Below are 22,530 nucleotides of genomic sequence, written 5' to 3' on the forward strand. Positions count from 1 at the left end.
GCTAGTCTGCATATTTGCATTAGGGAGAGGTTTTCTTTTGTTGCTGGAGGTGAGGGTGGTAAAAGCCTTAGCATTTAAAAGAACACAAGAAAAAAGCTGTTATCATTCTCTAACCTTCAATCAGAATAGAGCTAGAAGGGATCTTGGAGGTCTTCTAGTCTAACCCCCTGCTCAAGCAGGAGACTCTATACCATTTCAGATAGGTTGCTGTCCAGCCTTTTCTTAAAAACCTCCAGTGATGGAACACCCATGATTTCTGAAGGGAAGCTGTTCCACTGGTTAGTAGACCTCACTCTTAGGAAGTTTCTCCTTAATTCTAGGTTGCTTTTCTCCTTGATTAGTTTCCATCGTCTTGCCTTCTAGTGCTTTGGAAAATAAGTTGAACCCCCTCTTCTTTGTGGCAGCCCCTCAAATACTGGAATACTGTTATCATGTCACCCCCTAGTCCTTCTTTTCTCCAACTGGCCAAATCCAATCCCTGCAGTTCCTCTGAACGATTCTACATTTGTGCTGCAAATGTAGAATCTGTTGCTCAGTAGATCTCTGGGATAACAGCAATTATTTAGGGGGGAAATTCATGGTTTTCTCTGGTTTGGAAAAAGAGGGGGAAATATTATGTTTGTGTTAGCATTACTACCTCAGAATGGAGTAATTATTTTAAAACTAGCTCAAAATCTCCTGAAGCTTACAAGAGACCCTGTATTCTTCAATCTAACAGTTGAAACTTACTTTGGTGGGCGTCGTTTCTGACAAATCCCCATCCCTGATTTTGTGAGGATTGTGTGGTCCTGTTGCTAAATGTTCATCTTGTCCACAATGTTAACATCCATCTATGACTTCATTGTGCATGAAAACACCCAAAGGCTTACAACAATGAGCCTTGCAACTAGGGCATTGTGGTGTCTCAAGCATGTTCTTTGGGTATCTTGCATCCAGAACCCTGATGGGCTCAATCACAGAAGCAGCAGTGATTTGTATTCCAACTCAACAATGACAAGTTCTCTTGGGGTGCTCTTGACATCAGTCCCCTGGCCCCAGTGTAGCCTTTAGGTGCCCTGGTTAGGGATAGGAGTTTCACCTGCTCTTTTGAGTGCAGACTTGGGGAGTTAGCAAATTGCAGTCAAAGTCATACCCACATTGCCCCTCAATCCACCTGGGCGAGGTGTCCATTAGCTATGGAATAGAATAGAATAGAATAGAATAGAATAGAATAGAATAGAATTTTTTATTGGCCACGTGTGATTGGACACACAAGGAATTTGTCTTGGTGCATATATGCTGCCTGGAGCACCATATAAGCTTCAATCAAAAGCATCTGAGGAGCACCAAGTTGTGAAAAGCTGCTTGTATCCTTGTAATCTAATGATAGATGGCCAAAATATATGCAATTATAAATAAAGAGAGAATGTCTGTGTAAAAACTGCATTTATTGAACACTTACATCACTTTTTTTTTTTTAAAAAGCCATTTTTTTTTAAAGTGCTCCATGGTCAATACATTATTAACTAAATCTATTCCAAAGTGAATAAAAAACAAATATATACATTTCAAAACACTTAACAACTTTGGACACAACCCCTCAGACATGTCTGTGCAAACATTGCTGAACTTCAAGTCCCATATTTCCTCTTTGCTCTGGCAGAAACAGAGTGGCATAGCTAAAACTGTTTTGGGCCAACTAGGCCCATGATATACCATAAATCAGGGGTCTCCAACCTTTGCAACTTTAAGACTTGTGGGCTTCACCTCAGTTGGCTAAGGAATTCTGGGAGTTGAAATCCACAAGTCTTAAGGTTGGCAAGGTTGGGAACCCCTGCCATAGATGACTGCTACATGCTTTAGTTAGAATTTAGCCTCCCAGCACCGACAGAGGCAAGTGGCAGGGAGTGAATAAAAGAGAGGATCCTGCTGTATTTTTCTGCTTTTCTGAGACTAGGGCCCACCATGGTAAAAGCCACCCTCCCTTTGGTATAAAGGATCATTAACATACATGTTCTGCTGCAAACATGAATACATTACAACAGCTGAAGAGCAGACTCTATAAAATAGCATTAAATTAAAAAAGAACTTTGGTGAAAAGACACTCTGAAGATTAGTTTGCCTGGCACTAAAAGAGAAAAGTGGAGGGGGGTACGGGGGGGGGGGTGTCAGTCCAGACAAAGGAAGCATTTATTTAATACAAGATTAAAATATGCCTTTACTTGAGGTTGTAAGCACTGGATGGATTCTGCCCAATTAACTTGAAAAAAACAAACAAGCAAACACTGCCACAAGGCATATTTAGTGAGGAAAATCTCAACAAGAATTAAGCCTGTTTTCTTATCTTTTCATTGCAGTAACATTAAATAGGCATTTTATGGTGCAAAAAGGAATACATATCTTTTAAAATGTTAAAATATTTTTAACCAGTGTATAGCATAATCACATATGCGTGCTTTAAAAAATACTGCACATCCATGACATGTTTCTGATTGGCTATATTTTTGGGTGCAAGTCAAAGAAAAAATGCAAATGCTTTGAGCTATTAGGCTGGGATTTAATTAATCAAGGTCTAACTCAAATTAAGCACTATAAAATCTCACCGACTTTATTGCATATCTGTTTCACTTGATAGCATTGGTGTGACTTTGAAGTGTTTAATTTTGGCTGAAATATTCCCTCCGATTCATTGACATTCTACCTTGTTCAATGGAATTTCAGATATACTTTAAAAATCTAGACTGTACCTTTAAAAAAAAGACATGGTGGTTAATGAGAGATTACTTATGAGATACCTTTTAGGAATCATCTCATTTTAACAAACTCCACCACAAACCTGTCCCGAAATAAAGGTGCCATTACAATATGATGGACTGCCACTGATGTTGGTGGGAATACATTTCTGATAAAGCAACTCTGGGTTTAAATTCAGTGGATCAGTCTAGGGCACAGGTTTTCCCTACTCTAGATGTGAAACCTGTTTCTCAAGATTGGCCTGACTATCACACCCAGTAAAAAGAGCAGTATTTACAAAGATGCATCCACCTATCTATTAAAAAATACCTAAACTGAAATTTTCTTTTTAGGAAAATATTTTTGCAAGTCAACTATATAAAGATAAAATACACTTCAAATATAGTTTTTACATTATTCTATAAAGTGCAGAGAAAACCTTCACATAGGGAACTACTACTCCCTCATGATGAGAGCAGAATTACAGCAGCTTTTGCATAGCATTACTCAGAGGCAGTGGGGGGGGGGTCTTCTCTTGCCTCAGGAGATTGGCTCAGACAGAGTCTCTTCAGGCACTCTGAGTTTCTGAGACAGCAACAGCTTTGTTTCAGGAACAGCCGGTGGTGCCAAATCTCCATTGAGGGCTCCTCTAGAATTGAATGTTGCTAGTCCTGCAACATGAAAAGCACACTTCAATCAATTTGCCCTTCTTTGCTTACTTTATACAAGGAGACACCATCCTATCTGAATCACAGGGCTGTGAGCTTAAGCAAAGATGTTCCAAATGAAGCCTTAACTCTACTCTTCCCTGGCAGTTTTGCTTCATGTGTACAGAGATGTATACCTAGGAAGTTCTTACGTCAGGTGCTTGTCCACTTAAGCAAGCATGATCTACTTATAGATGCTCTCTGAATTTGGTTTGGGTTTTTTGAAGACATTTCATTAACCAACTACATTAACATCTTCATTGTTTAAAGGGAGTGTGGTTTGCCCTGTCAGTGTACCCTAAATGTTACCTAACTGGGTGATGAAATGTCTGCAGGCAAACAACCAAAGTCAGAGAGCATCACGGACTCTATCGTTCAGCCCTGAGCTACAAGTATTTTCTTCTATTGCTATCTAGTTGGGCTAGCAATAGCTTTGGTATGCCAACCTTTCCACTGCCATATATTTTATACCATACCAAGAAGTCATCCCAAGATTAAGTCCTACATATAAATCACATTTCAGAATTAGATACCTTCTGAAGAAAGCTAGTGCCTGGGACCTGCTCAGGTATAATATCCTATTAAAAGCTTAACTAGCACCCAGACTCATGTGTTGGGAATCCTATGTGCAATTCAGAACACTGACCACAGGTATGGACTGCCTTTATAAGACAGGACTGCAGAACTGGGAAGAAGCAGTGGTTATAGTGGCAGGATCATGTAACATGAAAGAGTAAGACCAGGATATTTTTTTCTTTGTTTTTTTAAAACTATCTCACCCCTAAATGGTAAATACACTGCTATGGATTTTCAGTCACTGTAGTCAGACAAAGATGAGAGGCTATAAAAAGAGACTTGAGACCTCACACTGTCCAATTCTTCATCCTGATCTTCTCCTTCATACAAGAAACACCACTGAGTTTAATTTTAATTTAAGATACAGCTACATAATGGGCACATAGGAAAAGTGCCACTTAACATCGATAAAGAAGTTAGGAAAAATATCTCTCTGAATCACCACTTTGGTATTTCTTGGACACTTTTTCATTGCTTATGGCATTGTGCCTGTTCTCTATCTTTAACAAACTACTGAATCCATCTTAGTTGAATGAGTATGGTACAAAAGAGTTGCATTAATTTATTTTGGTATTCACTGTTATTCTAGCAAAAACACAGGCTAAGATGTAAGAAAAATGAGTACAAAGTAATGACAACATCCATAAGGTCATATGTCCTTACTGTCTGTATCTTCAAAGGGAACATCTATGGAAGGTTCTGTATCTGAGATGGTTCTTCTCCACCGGTGGGAAAGTTGATGGGAAGATACATTTGGTTCTTTTCCAAAGCGACTGCTCCTAAAATTGAAATATTGCACAAGTTATGACATGTTTTTAAGACACACTGTTCTCTTGGGGTCATTAATCTTGTCTGTAAATCCCTGACATATGTTATCAAAAAAATAATACTGCAAAAGATGAAAAGGTGAAGAATCACTTTAGGTTAAACATAAATACTCTGCTAAGGAGTTAAACCAGATGGTACACAAAATCCCCCAATATTATTTTGAAGATTTGGGTGGCATGGCTATTTATGGTATGATGAAGTTAATGTTAATATAGATTTTAATAAACACTTCATTAAGTATGTCCTATTGAGGTTCTAAAAGCTATAAAACCAGACTGACTTCCAAATTCCTTTACAGGTGTCACCCGAGAAACATTTTTTAGAAGAGAAATGTTAGTTACACAAACTTGGCTGACCTATGCTGATTTATTAAATTTTTGAAGGAGGACCTAAATTAAAATCAAGAAAAGAACTGGAAACACAAAGTCGAACTTGTCAATAGTGTGCTCATGTTCAATTGACAGAAAGGTTCAAAATGGACAAGAATTATGATTTTTACAAATGAGGAAACTGGATAAATTGGATTTGTGTACCAGTAATAAATATGTCATTTTAAGATTTTATTGAAAATGAATATAGAGGATGAATATAAGACTGGGCAAAATAATCTTTGATCAGTAGACCACCATGTGCTGCAAAGGACTGAAATTTACATTGAATTGTAATTTGAAAGATAATTTTTATAAGATGATGTATGGTTGGTACCTGGTACCTTTAACACGTTAAATTGTTGAAGGTGCATAAGAGACTGTCAAATATATGTTGCAAATGCATGCAAAACATGCAAAAGTGAGGTACTTTTCTTTACTGGTCATGTAAGAAAGCAAACAATACTGGGGTCTGATATGTATTTTAATCCAGAGAATTCTTAAAATAAATGTACAACTGAAATCAGAAAATTATTTAGGCTTGGTGGATAAACTGACTGAAAGAAAACATGGGACTTTGTTTTTATGTATGATAACCGCAGCGAGATTTCTGTATGCAAGGAGTTAGAAAGATCCTACTAAATTCCTACAATAGAAGAATGGATAGTGAAGCCTATGGAATTGGCTGAGATGGTAAAGCTGACTAGTCTTTGATAAAAGAAAAGAGATTGTCCAGCTTTGTTTCCACCTGGAAACCACTTTTGGATTTTTTGCTTGTAATTTAAAGAAATAAAACGTTAATTTTGGAATTTATTAGAGCTAATTATAGAAATGCTATGTATTATTGTTGATTAAGAGATCAATGTATTTTATATTTGTGTATGTACCAAAGGAAGTTAGAAATTATTCTTTCATTTTTCCCCTTTTCTCTGAAAATTCTACTTTTGTTCTTTTTTTGATCTTTTCTTTTTCTAATTTCTAATTTTCTGTTTCTTTGCATTTTATTTTCTGTTGAAATTTAATAGTTTTTCTCAAAATAACAAAAATTAATAGCTACCATTTTGTATAGCATTCAATAAGAGGTAAAGGAAATGAGAAACAGACTTATGACCCATGCTCAAACTTATGGGCGGTGCAGCACCCCACAGTTCCATGATCAAAATTCAGACATTTGGCAACTGCCCACATTTAAACTGCAGGGACACTTTAATTTCCCCCACTTGCTTAGCTACACACACACACACACACCCCTATGACCTTTTGACCACCCTGCACAGTGTTCTTCATCTGCTAAGCTTCACCCACCCCAGCAAGCCTTAATTCACTCAGCTGCCTTCTCAGTTTCTTACACCAATCCTCCACTTTTTGTTCCCAGCTGCTAAAGCAGAAGCACCTTTTGCTGTTTCTTTTTCGGACCCCTGGCCACTCTGCTACCCAGGGTGCTCCAGCTTCTACACAGCTTCACAGCCCACCCTAGCAGCATGCTGCCAAGATGTAGCACTCAGGAAGCCTAGCAAGCACCAGCAGGCAGCACAGCTTTATAAAGACAGCACTCATGGAATCACCTGTAGGAAACATTTGCTGGAGAAGCTGGGTCTGAGAAGGAAACATCAAAGGCAGCGAGATGCTTGAGCTGCAGCATCTGGGCACAAAAAGGCAAAAGGTTGGTGTAGCGAATTGGGAGAGAAGGCAGCTAAACAAACAAACTTACTTGCTGGCACTTGCTAGGTCAAGTTGGGCAGTTCTGGGTGTAGGGTGGCCAAAGGACAGAGATAGGGGAGAGATAGGTGGATGGGGTGAGTTGGAGGCAGTCCCGTAAACTTACTGAAGCTTGGAGCTGGGAAGGACCAAGCCCAGAATGGATTGGATTGGGGTGGGTGGGTACGCATTTATCAATCAGCAATTCTTTAATAACAACCACGATGAGAGTGCTGAGACTGCCATAGTACACCAGTCAGTCATGTGATATATCATTTTTGAGTGCCCTGACTTACAAGTTCATAACTGTGAACAGTCACTAAATGAGGACTGCCTGTACAAAACAGAACTGTTATAATGAATTCAATCTAGTCATGAATTAATTTTCAATTATATCATGTAAGAAAAACTCACCAGAACCACATTTTTCCAAAATTAATGTGAAATTATATGGGGCAACAGGCTGTGAATTTCAATTGTCAGACCATGGAGTATTCCCATTTATTTGGGATCAGACAATAGCTCACAATGTGATAAGTGAACCTTAACATTATGGTTCTAGTTTGTCTGATTTTGGAATAGTATTTACTGTATTTTTCGGCATATAAGATGCACCTTTTTACCCCCAAAAAGAGGGTGAAAATCTGGGTGGGTCTTATATGCTGAATGTAGCCCCCCCACCCCACCCGTCGTCCCCCCACCCTTCGGAGGTTGTCGGCCGAAAATCCTGTGTGTGGAAAGCGGGTCGGCTGTAGGACATGATCCGGACCCTCTTCTTCTTCTTCCCCTTTTGGCAGCGTCAATGCATTTCCACTTCGCTTGCTTCTCGGAAAATGCTTGCAGGTGCCACTTGGCTTTGAGGAGCCGAGGCGGAAGAGAAAGCCGTTCTTCTTCGCTGCTTGGGGAGTCACTGCCATGGGTCAGGAATTGAGGGCGCGAAGGGGCGGCGGACTTCAGGAACTGGCTTGGCTGTTGCGTTACTTGGAAATTGCTTCGGGCAATGGGGGAAGAAAAAACAGCGTCACCTCCCTGCATGGCGTTTTCTGGTGGTTTTTTTTCTCAATTCTCCAAGCAATTTGCAAAGGAGAATTGAGGGGGAAAAAACGCCAGAAAATGCCATGCAGGGAGGTGACGCTGTTTTTCCTCCCCCATTGCCTGAAGCAACTCCCGCAGTAACGTGACAGCCAAGCTGGTTCCTAAAGTCCGACGTCCTTTCGCACCCTCAATTCCCGAACCATGGCAGCGACTCCCCAAGCAGTGAAGGAGGACGGTTTTCTCTTCTGCCTCGTCTCCTCAAAGCCAAGCGGCGCCTGCAAGCATTTTCTGAGAAGCAAGCAAAATGGAAATGCATCAATGACGCCAAAAAGGGAAGAAGAAGAAGAAGAGGGTCCAGATCATGTCCTACAGCCGACCCACAGCAGCTTCTTCTGCCGGGCGGAGCAACCAGCAGGAGCGCTCCGGAGCAACTGCGAATCCCACCAGAATTTTAAGCTTTGTGGTAACTTTGTTCTAAGAGCGCTTGGTGTAGTGACTAACTTGCAGACAAAAGACAGTACCCCGCATTGTAGCCCATGATGTTTTTTCAGGAGAGAACTAAGCAGACCTGTGCTTTAATATTTATTCTTAGTCTCCTGCCTTCTTTTCCTCATGGGACCAGGTTCTCTCTAATCCTTGTCAGCTATGCACATTTATCAATGTATTTGTTTGCTAGGCGAGTTAGGATGGCATGTAAAACGAATTATGAGTGATATTAAGAATTATATTAATAGTATTAATATAATAATAATTATATAATAATTATATAATTATAATAATTATTAATAATAATATTAATATTAAGGCGTTGGAAGTGAGGACCCCGCTGATCCTGATGCTGGTAGGCAGAGGCAGAATTCTTTTTTTCTTGTTTTTCCCCAAAATTAAGGTGCGTCTTATACTCCGGTACAACTTATATGTCGAAAAATACGGTAATCACAACTTCATACTTACCTCTCAAGGGTACAAGTTCCAGGATGGCTAACAGAACGTTTCATCTAAAAAATAATGTAAATAATAAAGCAGGTTATTACAGCTTTTGAAATACTAATTGTTTCTTAGTCTATTTCTAATGAAATATTATTTTAAAATATGTATTTAGAATATTTTTTCAGAATGTACAGGGAGGAACATGCATTATATGAACATAAATGATATGGCATTTATGACATCGTAATTTTTAAAAATACATTATTGTTTTTATTGTTGGTTTTAGTATTTAGTGTCCCAACAGCAAGGAGACCTTGAAGCACTATGTTTAAGTAAATGAGGATTAATAGGCTAGGTCTACACTCTGTGCTTTAAAGGTTACCAGGTTTGCAGAAGAAACCATGGGTGCTTGGAAGGGAATAGAACAGTTTAGGGCTGGGAATAGTCAGCCATAGAGGTCCTCTATTTCCATTAAACTCCATAAGTTATCTTAGTTTTTTGCTCATAGACAAATATGGAGTTTATTGGGCAGTAAAAGTATGAGGTAATATCCTCCTCAACATGCAAGGTTGTTATCAGAAGTACATGTTTCTAAAACAAGGCATTTAAGAATAGGCAAGTTTTGCTGAGAAGGTTTGAGACTTTCATAACTTTAGACAGAAGCCTAGCCTGGTGACCTGAACAAGGACACACTGAGGAACCATATGCTAGCTACTGCTAGCAAGGAACCCTACTGCTCCCTCCCAAAATTCCCCCAAATCTTCAGGAATGTTTGACATTAAAGAATATCCAACCATTTGCACAGGTGAAGGAGACACAGGAGAAACTAAAGGATCAGGATGAGGCAATGGAAACATCTCCGGCTTAAATTTGGCATTTGCTATTTTCACACATTCTTCAAGTGTAGTGATAAACGTGTCACAGGTGGCACTGAGCAAGGAAGAAGCTTCATTCATATTCTGGAAACAAAAGGAAAGAGCAGATATTGAAAACTCTTAAAGCAAAGTGTCTCCTAGCAAAACTTTTCACCAATTTAACTGCAATTTGATTGCAAACCAGAAATTGTAATTACTAGTTTGTAGGGACTTAACTTACTTTGATGAACACCAAACATTTTTTTAACAGCTGGGTGGGTTGCAAATGTTGACTGAACCACCTCAGACATTTTTGGTTCTGATAACTTTGTTTATGACATGATAAAAAGTTATTAAATATTTTTAAAAAGAGAGAACAGGCAGCTTTCCAGATGTTGGCAAACTGGAGAAACCCAAGCCAACATATTCATTATGAATACAGGAGCACAGGAACAGTGCAAGGAGCTGGAGTTAATGAACTAAATGACCTCTAACATTAACTCTGTGAGTCAATGCTTATGTTTCTTGCAAATGAACCTGAAATGCATCCCCTGATCAGAGATGGCACATTTTATTTCTCTTTTCTGTTGCAGCAGGGATTGCATTCCCCCCTTGCTTTGATATAAAAGATTGAAAAGCAATTATTTAGGATTGTATTATCACAACAACTAATTAACCCTACAGAGAAAATCGAAGAATTGTTAACCTCCATCTCCTGAGAACAAAGATCTCTCAATTTGTTAAATACAAATTTAATGGCTTTCATGCTTTGGAAATGGATTTTGACTTAGCAGGCAACTATGCAAAAAGAGACTAGAAGAGCTTCTGGCTTTTACATTTACACAAATGAAACAACATAACAATTTATCTATTATTTGTGATTCTTATAAAATGTGAAGATTCTAAAATCACTATCTTTTAAAAATGTATTCTAAATTGGGTCTGGGGTCTGTACTTTTTACTTCCTTCCATTTTATATTCAACTGAAAGTAGTTTTATATTATGGGGCAGCCAAGATTCTGATATTGGATTTCTAACTGATGGCTTTATTTCAAAACAGGAAGAAGCAAATAGTTATTATTTCTTTAGATGTCGACAAAGGTTTTATAAGGTAGGAGGAGTATGTTGATCTGAAGCAAATGGACTCCACAAATTAAGATATTTGTATCTTAATGGTTAAGTATGGTATGATTAAGTAGGTACATTTATTGAGCAACTAGAACATATTCTAATAATGTATTTTTTTTAATCTACAACACAAAATCTCAACAGAAATTACAGAAATTACATATATGGTTAAATAATTAGCCTTTCAACATTCTAATTTTGTCAACAGAAATTCTGAAAGTATTGTTGATAATCTGGTAATTGAGATAAAATAGAAAATAGTATTGTCTCCAGAAGTTGCTTTGTATTTCATAGTTAAACTAGATGTATCTACCCCAATCCTATTATTTTAATACAAGAGTTTAAGATGTCTAATTAATCTATAAATTGGGTAGCTAAGACTACATATTATTCAGTAATAATTTTCATATGTTAACCCATGGGTTTTGCAATTGTTTACTGATTTTTTTTTATTTTGGTTTAATGACTTTTAAAAATGTTTCTCTCACATATAAATTTAGCTCCATTTTGACAGCAATTAAACAAGATACAGATATATGGTCTAGAATTCCTTTAGTTTTCTGGGTAAAATAAATGCAATTTTCAACAAGGTTAACTTGTTAAGAGTTTTTTCCTATTTGCTATCTGTTAAATAACTTGGAAATGTTAGATATGCAGCTCTTAACTTAGTAATCTACCATTATAAGGCTCAGAATGAAGTAGATTAAAACAATATGCACCTATATACAAACACACACACACAAATTTATTCCTGTTTCCCATAAGCCCACTAGGAGACCTACTTCACAGAACAGCTGCTTAAGACAACCCAGCAAATGGGAATAAAATGCCAATTCTTTCCTTTCCAAGGACAGAAACAAACAAAAAACTGTGAGAGATGGAAAAAAGGGAGAGGAATAGAATGTGATAAAATCTGGAATCCTAAACATGAAAACACAGCAACAGCTTTGTTACGTGCTTCAAGTGTTTTCATTTTTGTAGACAGTTTCTTGGAGGGGATATTTTGCTGATAGATTTAAAACCCTTGATTCTCTGGGTTTTATTACTGAATTTGAAGTTGATTCAATCAATAATTTTAGATGCAATGTAAAAAAAATTAAGACTTTGGCCACAAAGAGTCCATTGTTTCTGAAGCAATTGAATTGCTTAGGTCATTTTTATCCATTTTTGTAATTTGATATGTAAAATATAAATTTAAATCAATCGATAGTTACTGACACAAATTATACAGTGCAAAATGCTGTAAGTTGACAAAAATGAACAAATTTGATGTAATGGACATTTGGATTTAACAGACTAAAAACAGAGACAACCCATCTCTCCAAAAAAAATCAGTTAAATTAAGGTTTTGCTATATTGGAAGGGAACAATAAACATTTAAAAATATAATCTAAAATATTTTGTATATCTGTGAGATTCAATTATTACTGGTAGTATGGCAGTGATGGACTATTAAGGTACTCTCAGATAAAGCTATGGATCCACCATAATACTATTGCACATCCTTATAACCCAAGAATTTAAAATGGGTGAATAAAAACTCCTTCAAACAATTAAATATTACCTCAATGCTTGGTGAGGAATGATTCCCATCATGATGTACATATTCTTGTATTGTATGGACCTGCTGCATCAAGAGGTCACAATAGAGACGCAATTCAGACATTTTGGTTTTTAGAGATTCGTTGGTTTCATTTATTTCTGGAAGAATATCAAAAAATGGAAACTTACTAATCATGGTTATAACTGCCATCCTCAAAAATAAAAATCAATATTCACATTTAATCTCATTCAAATTGACTGCAACTTGTTAAACTTCTGCTCTTTTTGCCAGTTTCCAATTTTGCCTCTATTTTGTAATTCATAAATACATTTTTTTCCAATGGGCCTACTAAGTGTGCAGAACATCCTAAATAACTGCAAAAGTGATTGATGGCTATGTTGGTTCCATTGAAAACGGAGATGCTATCTTACACAGAAAACAGTATTAGTATTTATGGCTCAATTTTGCCTTCTTTTATTTATATTATTTATGTCCAACTGCAGAATCACTCCAAAATCTCCAATTTTCTTAAGTATCTGGGTTCTCTGAATGGGAGGATTCCAAGAATTATTGCCCAATTTTTCTTCATTTGATATTGTCTTTGCCCGATTAGAATATTCTGATCTATTATACAGTACAGGTAGTCCTTGTAGAATAGTTCATTTAGTGACCATTCAAAGTTACAATGGCACTGAAAAAGGTGACATGACCGTTTTTCACACTTACGACAATTGTGGCATCCCCATGGTCATGTGATCAAAATTCAGACACTTGGCTACTCACTCAGATAATCGCAGTGTCCCAGGTCATGTGATCCCCTGTTGTGACCTTCTGACAAGCAGCCATTGGGGAAGCCAAATTCATTAAACAATTGAATTACTAATTTAACAAGTGATTCACTTAACAACAGCAAAAAAGTCACAGAGTGGGGCAAATCTCACTTAACAAATGTCTTGCTTAACAACAGGAATTTGGGGCTTAATTATGGTCATATGTTAAGGATTACATGTATATTCATTGTTCCTCTAGGCAGTAGAATTATGTGAGCCTGAAACAGGCTCCACAAAAGCAGTGGCTTTTACTTTAAATAAAATCATCTCAACAAAATCAACTCAACAAAATGAACAGATCTGAATACATGTAACAGAAAAAACTTTAGCAACTTCAATATCACTCAGCTAATTTCTAAACACTAACATTCCCAAAATATTCATGATGGGATGGAGACTCAATTTAGCCTTGCTCCCAATGACAGTGCACACCCCAATCACACATTCACCCTTCTTGTGAAGCAGTCTATGGTAGAGGATTTCTATCTAACAGAAGGAACCCTGTACAGTCCCCAACTGCACACTGCTTGGGGAAGCCCTATTTACATGCATTTCTGTGTATGCAAGGCTGTTTTACATTAACAATGGAGGCATGCATCAATGGCAGGAGTCGGGCAGCTGAACATTCTGCAACAGTTCCCAGAGTCTGCAGAACTAAAAAGCAAGCAACCTTTTGCTTCTAGGTGAAAAGAGAAAGGGCCACTCTGTGTAAGAATAATATAATAAACCAGCCTGGCCCCGTTTATTTGGCTAATGCTTGTTTTCCTCTTCTCTATATGCCTTCCTACTTCTTTTTGAATCAGATCTATTGTACTGTGAACCTGCCACAGGAAATATCTTAATTTTGAGCGCCTGAAGACTATAAAGGTGCCTAGAAGTTTCAAACAAAGTTGATTAGGAAGCTGGAGGCTAAAACATATGAAGAATGTTTGTCAGGAATTGAGTATGGCTAGTCTAGTGAAAAGAAGAATCAGGAGTGTCATTATGTGTTCCAATATTGAGGGGCTGCCCCAAAGAACAGTGGGTCAACCTATTCTCCAGAAGATTTGAAGGCAGGACAAGAAGCAATGGATGGAAACTAATCAAAGAGAAAAAGCAACCTAGAACTAAAGAGAAATTTCCTAACAGTGAGAATAATTAACCAGTGGAATGGCTTGCCTCCCAAAGTTATGTGTGTTCCATCACTGGAGGCTTTTAAGAAGAGATTGGACAGTCATTTGTCTCAAATGATGTAGGCTTTTCTCCTTGAGCAGAGGATTGGCCTGGAAGACCTCCAAGGTCCCTTCCAACTCTGTTATTTTGTTAAGCAAAGCTACAAAAGCTCCCCTACTGTTCAACATGTAGGAAATAAATCATGGTGCTTTCTAACCATGAAAGAAAAAGAAATAAAATTATATGTACTTTTGACAGTTTTGAAGAAGGTAGCTTTTAAGAATTCCATATTTTAGAAAACATATGCACCTTTTTCTTTTTTAGTTTTGGCATCAGTCAGGCAAGCTTTGGAGCTCCCAAGGGCTACTAGCCATCTTTGTCGCTCAGCAGCATTAACAGCTTTCATGTAGAAATGCTGTTCTCCTGGAATTATTAGCTCCATTCTCGTGCTATCTGTAGGATGAACTTAGGAAAAAGAGAAAACATAAAATAAGCGTATACATTTTCTTAAATCACCTAGAATAAGAAAAGTGTTAGCTAAATAAAATTTATGTATTCATATATCAAATTTAATTGCCCATCACCCACACAGAGAGGGTCTGGGGGATGTACAATTTAATCAATATAATAAAAGATTTTTTTAAAAATTAGGGTTATTTTTTAATATAAAATGTGTTACTTTAGGTAAAAAATTGACAAAGCAGTGCTGACAGGCACCAATTCACTTGTAAAAGCCCCTCCCCCTGTGCATGGCATTGCAGAAGGATAACAGAAAGATATACTTGTGTAATTAGCGCTGTTTTCTCTGTGATTCTGTGATATTAACATATATTTCATTTTTCAGATTCAAGGGTTTGTATTCAAAGGCGGACTACACCTACTTAGTTGTTGTGTTTTATTAAAAATTGCTACCAAAGGCAGGTGTACCTATGGAATCGGGAACAGAGGCAGATATCCTTTTAAACTAAGGAAAAAGATGTCTCAAGGACATGTTCAGTTTTGAAAACTATGTTTAGTTCCAGAATTGAGTTCCTGTCATTTCTTAGGATCCTTCTTCTCCCCCACAGTTGTTAGGGCTCCATATTGTGTGTTCCTAGAAATAAGCAATATAGAACCAAGCCTAACTGTAGACCACCATGCCTTAGCACTGATAACTGCACAGACCAAAACTAAAGGCCAATGCCTCACTGCTAATCTTACCTTTGATTTCACAAACAGCCATCTTTATACTTCCTTTGCTGCCTTTACAAACATCATCCTGTGAATCGTAGTAGGACAATATCCCGTTATCCAGAACAAACCAGCGAGGCTTCCAACCTAAGAAAATAGCAGAAAATAATGTTCTTGTTTTTTTAGAACAAGTTTTTATTGATTTTTTAGTTTTCCCCCCTACACACATACATGATTTATGAACAGAGTATTGGCCATATCATATCTTATACAATTCAATATATTCAAATATATTTTACTTAGTTACAGTTTTATTCATTAGGAAATGAATAAATACTATGAAAAAAAGAATATTTTAGAAAACAATGTTCATCTGTTTTGCTACAAATATAATTTTTATATACACTGCAATACCATCCTTCATATAGAACTTGCAGCTGAAAGCAACATTCATGTTCATTCACATTTTTGGGCATAAATGATGCCATTTTAATAACATACATAGACTAACCTACATTTTGAAAATTGGTATTTATTAGACAGGTAGAAAGATCTAAATAGCCCATCTAAAGAACTTTAAATTGCTGATAAATTTTACTTCTACAATTCACTCTTCTGGCATAGATGGATATATTAAGTTTATGCATCTGATGTTTTAAAAGATTTATTCAGCTGCCATATTATATAAAGTAGCGGTAGGTGGCTAACAACAAACAGACTAATTATAGATTTCTTTTTCCAAACAACAAGTTACGAAAAAATGCAAAATCCTTTGATACCATCAAGCACCATAACAATCCCATTAAACCACCAATACAGGGCTCATCTTAACAGCCTTTGGGAAGATGAGGATGTTTGGTGCCCTCCACTTCAGAGGGGAGGCAGATCCACAAATTAGGCACATCTACAAGAAAGGTTTGCTTTCTAGAATCCACCAGGTGATTGTGGGAGGGGGGGAGAACCTACACCTACACCTATTCCAATCTAGTGGGGGGGCTAGATGTCCTCCGGGACAGGAAGATAACTGATAACTGGTTCCATGCCACATAGGCTTTAAAAGTGATAACCAGAATCTTGAAAGAAGCCCGTTCAGTTGGTGTAACAGTGGTATATAACATGATTCACCTGTGGGGTGTCCAGAATTGCACACATTGCTGCATTCTGGAATGAAAGGAATCTCCAGTTGCAGGTAGCTTTACAAGGCAGCCCTGTGTAGGGTGCATTGCAATAATAATCCAAAGTGCCCAGGGAAGTGACCTGGGCACGATTGATTGTGAGCAGGATCTCCCAGTTCTACAATGGTGCAGCTGACACACAAGTTGAATCTGTGCAAAGACTTCTTTGGATATGACTGCCATCTACTCTTTGAGAAGGAGTCCCTAGTGTAGGAAGACCTCCAAATTGTGCAGCAACCTTGTTAAAACTGCAATACAGTAACTCTTCAGATTCGAGAGCCTCAAAACCCAGAGAACCTCTGTCTTGCTGGAGTCATGTAGCTAGTTTCTTTTCATCCAGATCCAGATCCTTCAGGCTCTTGTAAACACTTAAATGGCATCATTTTTCCAGCCTGGGCTTTCCACTTAATAAAACAGAGTTTAAGAAAACCTTTGAAAAAATAATCTTTTTAACTAGCAACATCTACAGAGTATATATCTGTTGGTGGGGAGGTTAAAATCTACAAGATGATGAGCACAGGTTAACTCTTTTGTTATGTGTCAATGCTGCATACATATACAAAAGGGACAAGAGCTTAGATTGTGACAATCACCACAATCCACCCAGCACCTTTTAATTTCTTCCAACTGAAGCAAATCTGATCAAAGCAATTGCTTTTAAAGAGATCATCTTAAAAGGTACTGACATTTTAGAATGTGCAGCTTTACTTACATTCTATTAGTTCAGTGGACAAATGCTGGAGATTATCCTAGAGTCTTAAGTGAGACATGGAATGCCTTTCAAGATGAATTCTGGATTGCTTCTTCAAGATCATGCAAGGCCGCATGATTTCAATGGACAAGACTAGGACTCTTGCATCTGAAAGCCCATTGTCAGATATAATCTGGCCCAGGAAAAAGAGCCTAGGTTTCAAATTGAGAGGCTCATGGTCCCTTTCTAGCCCTATTCTTATACCCTTGTCTCTATAGACTAACTATAAATGTCTACCAAATTTTCAATAAAGACAGTTAATTATACATAAATATTGCTGTCATTTTTCCTCGTTTATAGTTGGATGGAATACAGTATCAATATATATGTTATATTGTGCGATCATGTCCCATTTAAATATGTTCTGAAAACACAATTAAAAATGAATGTGAAACATTCTAAAAAGCAGGTACAATATAATTGATGCCCAACTTAGAAATAAAATAAAGGTCTCATTTTAAATACAGAAACACACACAACCCTTACTGTGCCAAATTACAAAGTAATATTTGAAATTACTAATATTTTTAAAAAAACACCAGGCATTCCATATCTTACACTACAGGTATAGGATCAAGCTGTCCCTGGAGAAGACTCTACAATTGAGGCTTATTAGGAGACCCTTTGATCCCCTGCAATTATTTCTGCCCCTGCCACATCTATTCTGGTTATCATTTAAGGGACTGAAGGGATCGTAAGAAAGCAAAGGTAAAAGTTTAAATGATATAAATACCTAACTAGCATCCATGTGCTATCAAGCCCAATTTAACCATTTCCATATATTGACTTGCACAGAGTGGAACAAGAAAGGGACAAAAGTATAAATCAAAGGCAGTGGCACAGTTGTCAAGACAAAGCCATGATCAAGCAAGTTATGGCTGTCATTGCACCAATCAGCAAAGCTGTCCGGTTCTGGATGCAAATAAGGCTTTGCTAAAGGCTTTGCAAAGAATACTATTCTAAAGAGCATGGTATCCTTTGCCCCCAGCTGACTCTATAAAAGAAAAAAATATTGGGTTTTTTTTCCAAATCCAACTTTAATGACTTCATGGAGTAAATTATGTAGTTTCCTTAATAAAATTATGGAAGCAGTTTGACCTCTTCTAGAATGTGTGTGGGCATGTCTTTAATTCCACGGTCTAATTCTACTCTTTTATAGATTACAGTATTGCTGTAAGATGCAAGGCGAAGTATTTCTTTCAAATAGTAAGCAACAACAAAGGTCTGAAGATTCAAATCCAATGTTTTCCCCCTTTTAATTATAGGTCTCCCAGAGTTGTGGGGAATCAGGTGGCCTATAAATTGTATAACTAAATTCTAAATACCAACCACAATCAATAGAGTCCTAATCAAATGCCCCAAATTCCAAACTATTTCAAGAAACTATCACGTCTAATAAGTAGTAATATTATATTTCTAATATAAATCTTAAGATTCTTATGAGAGCCATCCTGAGGATAATTCAGGTTATGAGATGAAGCAAACAGAAGCTTGAAATACATGAAGTACCATCAAAATCGCTCATCTTAAAATGCACAAACTTTCCTGAAGTGGACCCTCCTCACTGATATATCTAATAATGATGCGATCAATTACAAGACAATTTTAAATACCCTTATTTTTCCATCCTGAAAGACCTAACCACTATTAGTTAAAGAGCCAGTAAAACAAGAAGAGAGTAAAATGAAATATATTTTCCTCTGAAATAAAGATTCAGGGTAGAAAGCTTAAAAGATTTCTTCTACAGGTAGTCCATGATTTACGACCACAACTGAGCCCAAACTTTCCATTGCTAAGTGAAACATTTGTTAAATGAGTTTTGCCCCACTTTCTTGCCAAAGTGAATCATTGCAGTTCTTAAATTAGTAACACAATTGGTAAGTGAATCTGGTTTCCCCATTGACTTTGCATTGAAGTCGCAAAAGTGTCTCTGGGACACTGCAACCTTCATAAATATGAGTCAGTTGCCAAGCGTCTGAATTTTGATCACGTGACCATGAAGATGCTGCAATGGTCGTAAGTGTGAAAACTGGTCATAAGTCATTTTTTCAGTGCCGTTACAACTTTGAACAGTCACTAAATGAACTTCTGTAAGTCTAGGACTATGTATGTTGAGGACTACCTGTATATGTAATTGAGACCAATGTATGACTTAATCAGAGACAGTTAGCTTGTGATATATGACCTAAGAACATAAATATGTCGACACAGTTAACTGTTCTTTATTTTGCATCTTACTTGCGGCATTTAACAGCAATATGTGATGCCTATATTTATTTTACCAGGTATTCTTCATATATGTATGTATGGATGGATGGATGTGTGTGTGTATATATATCTATATCTATCTATCTATCTATATGAATATATATGAAGAATACCTAGTAAAATAAATACAGGCATCACATATTGCGGTTGTGTGTGTGTGTGTGTGTGTGAGAGAGAGAGAGAGATAACAGCAATATGTGATATCTGTATTTATTTTACATGCATATAAATATAAATATAAATATAAATATAAATATAAATATAAATATAAATATAAATATATATATATATATATATATATATATATATATATATATATATATATATATATAGGTCTTTGGTTGTTCGGGTATATATATATATTTGTTTTCTGAGGTTTTCACGGGTGTTTGTATATAGGTCTTTGGTTGTTCGGGTTTTCTCCCGTGTAAAATTGGAAGTGTCTTGGCGACGTTTCGACGAAGTCTCATTCGTCATCTTCAGGCTTCAGCTTCGTGCTTCTGGGATAAATATATAAATAAATTTTTTCATTTGTTTAGAGGCTTGTTTGTTTTTTGGGGTAAAATACTTCCAGAATATTAACTATCTCTTTTGGGACTTGTCGCAAGAAAAGTCTTAAGCGGGAACAAAACTCATTTAACAAATTTCTCACTCAACAATGTAAATTTTGGGATCAGTTGTGGTCCTAAACTGAGAATTACCTGCATGGCCTGGGACTGATGGGAGTTGGGAGTCCAGCAATCTCAAATACTACAGGTGTCACATCCAGGCTGTGCCTTCCATCTCCCTGTAGTCTGGTCAGGCAGCCTCCCCACCTCTTCCTACAAGACTTTGTCCAGGCAACGCCTTGCCTCTTTCCCTCATCCAGAGGCGGCTGCCGTCTCTTTTCTTCCCCCGCACACGCCTGCTTCGCTCGGTAGCTGGGGGACGGGGGGGGGGGCGCGGAGAGGCCGCGCTTTATTTCTCGTCGGCGTCTTCAAACGACAACGAGCAGCCGAGGCCGCGAGGCCAACCGACAGGGCAGCCCAGCCCCACGCGCGACTGACGGGCGCCCGCGTGCCGCATTCCTTCCTCCTTCCCACCCGCGCCCGAGGGGTAGGCACGCGGCGTAACCTACCTGTGAGGTAGTCCCGAAGGTGCTTTTTTTCCCCCCTTCCTCCCAAGAGACAACTACGGCAACTGGTTTTTCCTTTGAAGACGTTTCGCTTCTCTTCCAAGAAGCTTCTTCAGCTCAAGAAGAAGCTGAAGAAGTTTCTTGGGAGAGAATCGAAACGTCTTCAAAGGAAAAACCAGTTGCCGTAGTTGTCTCTTGGGAGGAAGGGGTGGGGGGGAAAGCACCTTCGGGACAACCCCGACTTGGATGACTTGAAGAACCTCCGTAGATATATATACATATATACCTGTGAGGTAATTCGTCCACTTGTATAAGACGCCTTCCATCGTTCAGAAGAGCCGCCGCGCCCGCCGCACCATCCTGCTCGCCCGCCTCCTCCTTCGAGAGCGGCGGCAAGGCCGACCCTCCTCGCCCCCCGCAGCCTTCCAAGGCACCTGCGGCGGCGGTGACAGCAGAGCAGCAGCGGGAGGAGGCGGAATCTGCGACGGGCATGGAGGGCTTGAGAGGCTTAGCTCAAAAGGCAGCCACCTCCGCCGCCGTCGCCGCCTTTGGGACCCAAGGCTGCTGTGAGAGACGCGGCTGCCCAGGAGGGTTTGAAGTCACTCATTGCCCGTCTCTGAGGAAACAAAACAATGAACGACGTCTCTTCCCCGGGGCTCGGCGGCTCGGCTGCCTCCTCGGTCAGTCCGCCTGCTCGCCTTCGCCTTCCCCTTTTCCCTCCCCCTTTCCCGGGCCTGTGCGTGTGGAGACATCGACCCTGACGTCTGATTTACTTCCTGGATACAAGAAGAAGAGGTTGCTGGTAGAAGGGGAAAAAAAAATAAGACCCTACAACGCATGCTCGCATCGTTGCGGAACTCCGAAGACTACCGTCGCCTTCCATTTCCAAGTCTTTCCCCTCCAGGAATGAGGACGGGAGGTTCTATACGACATCATACTCCGGCCTTCCCACCTATACGTATCAGTGTAGACTCTCTCTTTTTTTTTATATCCAAAATTTTTATTAATTTTACTACAACACAAACTTATATAACACAAACACGTTTTCTATTTACATGTCAGTTTCGTTCCACATACTTTCTGCTTTATGTATTCCCCATTTTCCCCCCTTTTCTTATCTTTATCATCCCTTTATATCTAGTTTTATTTATTTACAATATTTTATACATTTATCACCTCCATTTATTCATATTTACTTTTCCTATTCTCTAACCAATTGTACTTCTTAGTCCATACTTGATAGTATTCTGTCTCTTTTATTTCTTTCATTCATTTATCCATCTCCGCGCAGTCCAGAATTGATTTCTTCCTCTGTTGGTATCTCTTCATTTTTCCAGAATTGTGCATAGACAATCCTTGCAGCAGTAATTATGTGCAATATCAAATATTGAGTTTCTTTACTATAAGCTGTGTTTAATATCCCTAGTAAAAACGTTTCTGGTTTCAAGTCCACCTTCTGTCCACTTCTCTCTTCTATCCAGTGTAGACTCTTGTAAGTGCATTTGTTTCTTTTTGTTACCTAATTTGTCTTTTCCTGGAGGAACATTGCCCAGTATCACTATGGGATATAAGTCTTGCTACTTCCAGCCCGGCTAGATAGCATCGATTTAGAGCATTGATGTTATATGCTAATATGTTGAGCTAATTCCTCAAAAGGCATACTGTTTCTTTTCTTTGCAGTCACACACACA

General features: G+C 38.2%; 1 protein-coding gene across 2 annotated transcripts; it reads right to left on the reverse strand.

Moving 5' to 3' along the window:
• Positions 1–1,414: 1,414 nt before the first annotated feature.
• Positions 1,415–21,581, reverse strand: PLEKHA3 (pleckstrin homology domain containing A3). 2 transcript variants are annotated; one of them, XM_058189571.1, is made up of 9 exons: positions 21,126–21,581; positions 15,562–15,678; positions 14,671–14,826; positions 12,401–12,537; positions 9,649–9,813; positions 8,879–8,922; positions 6,757–6,833; positions 4,659–4,774; positions 3,244–3,383 (listed from the first exon to the last, which is right to left on the reverse strand). In XM_058189571.1, exons 1-8 carry the CDS (start codon positions 21,163–21,165, stop codon positions 4,683–4,685), a joined length of 828 nt encoding a protein of 275 aa, XP_058045554.1. In that variant the 5' UTR covers positions 21,166–21,581; the 3' UTR covers positions 3,244–3,383; positions 4,659–4,682. The 2 variants fall into 2 exon arrangements, with proteins under 2 accessions (XP_058045546.1, XP_058045554.1); XM_058189563.1 differs by lacking the exon at positions 6,757–6,833 and having other exon boundaries at positions 1,415–3,383; positions 21,126–21,577.
• Between the last annotated feature and the right edge of the window lie 949 nt (positions 21,582–22,530).

This window comes from Ahaetulla prasina, chromosome 1 (genome assembly GCF_028640845.1).
Source record: "Ahaetulla prasina isolate Xishuangbanna chromosome 1, ASM2864084v1, whole genome shotgun sequence".
NCBI lineage: Eukaryota > Metazoa > Chordata > Lepidosauria > Squamata > Colubridae > Ahaetulla > Ahaetulla prasina.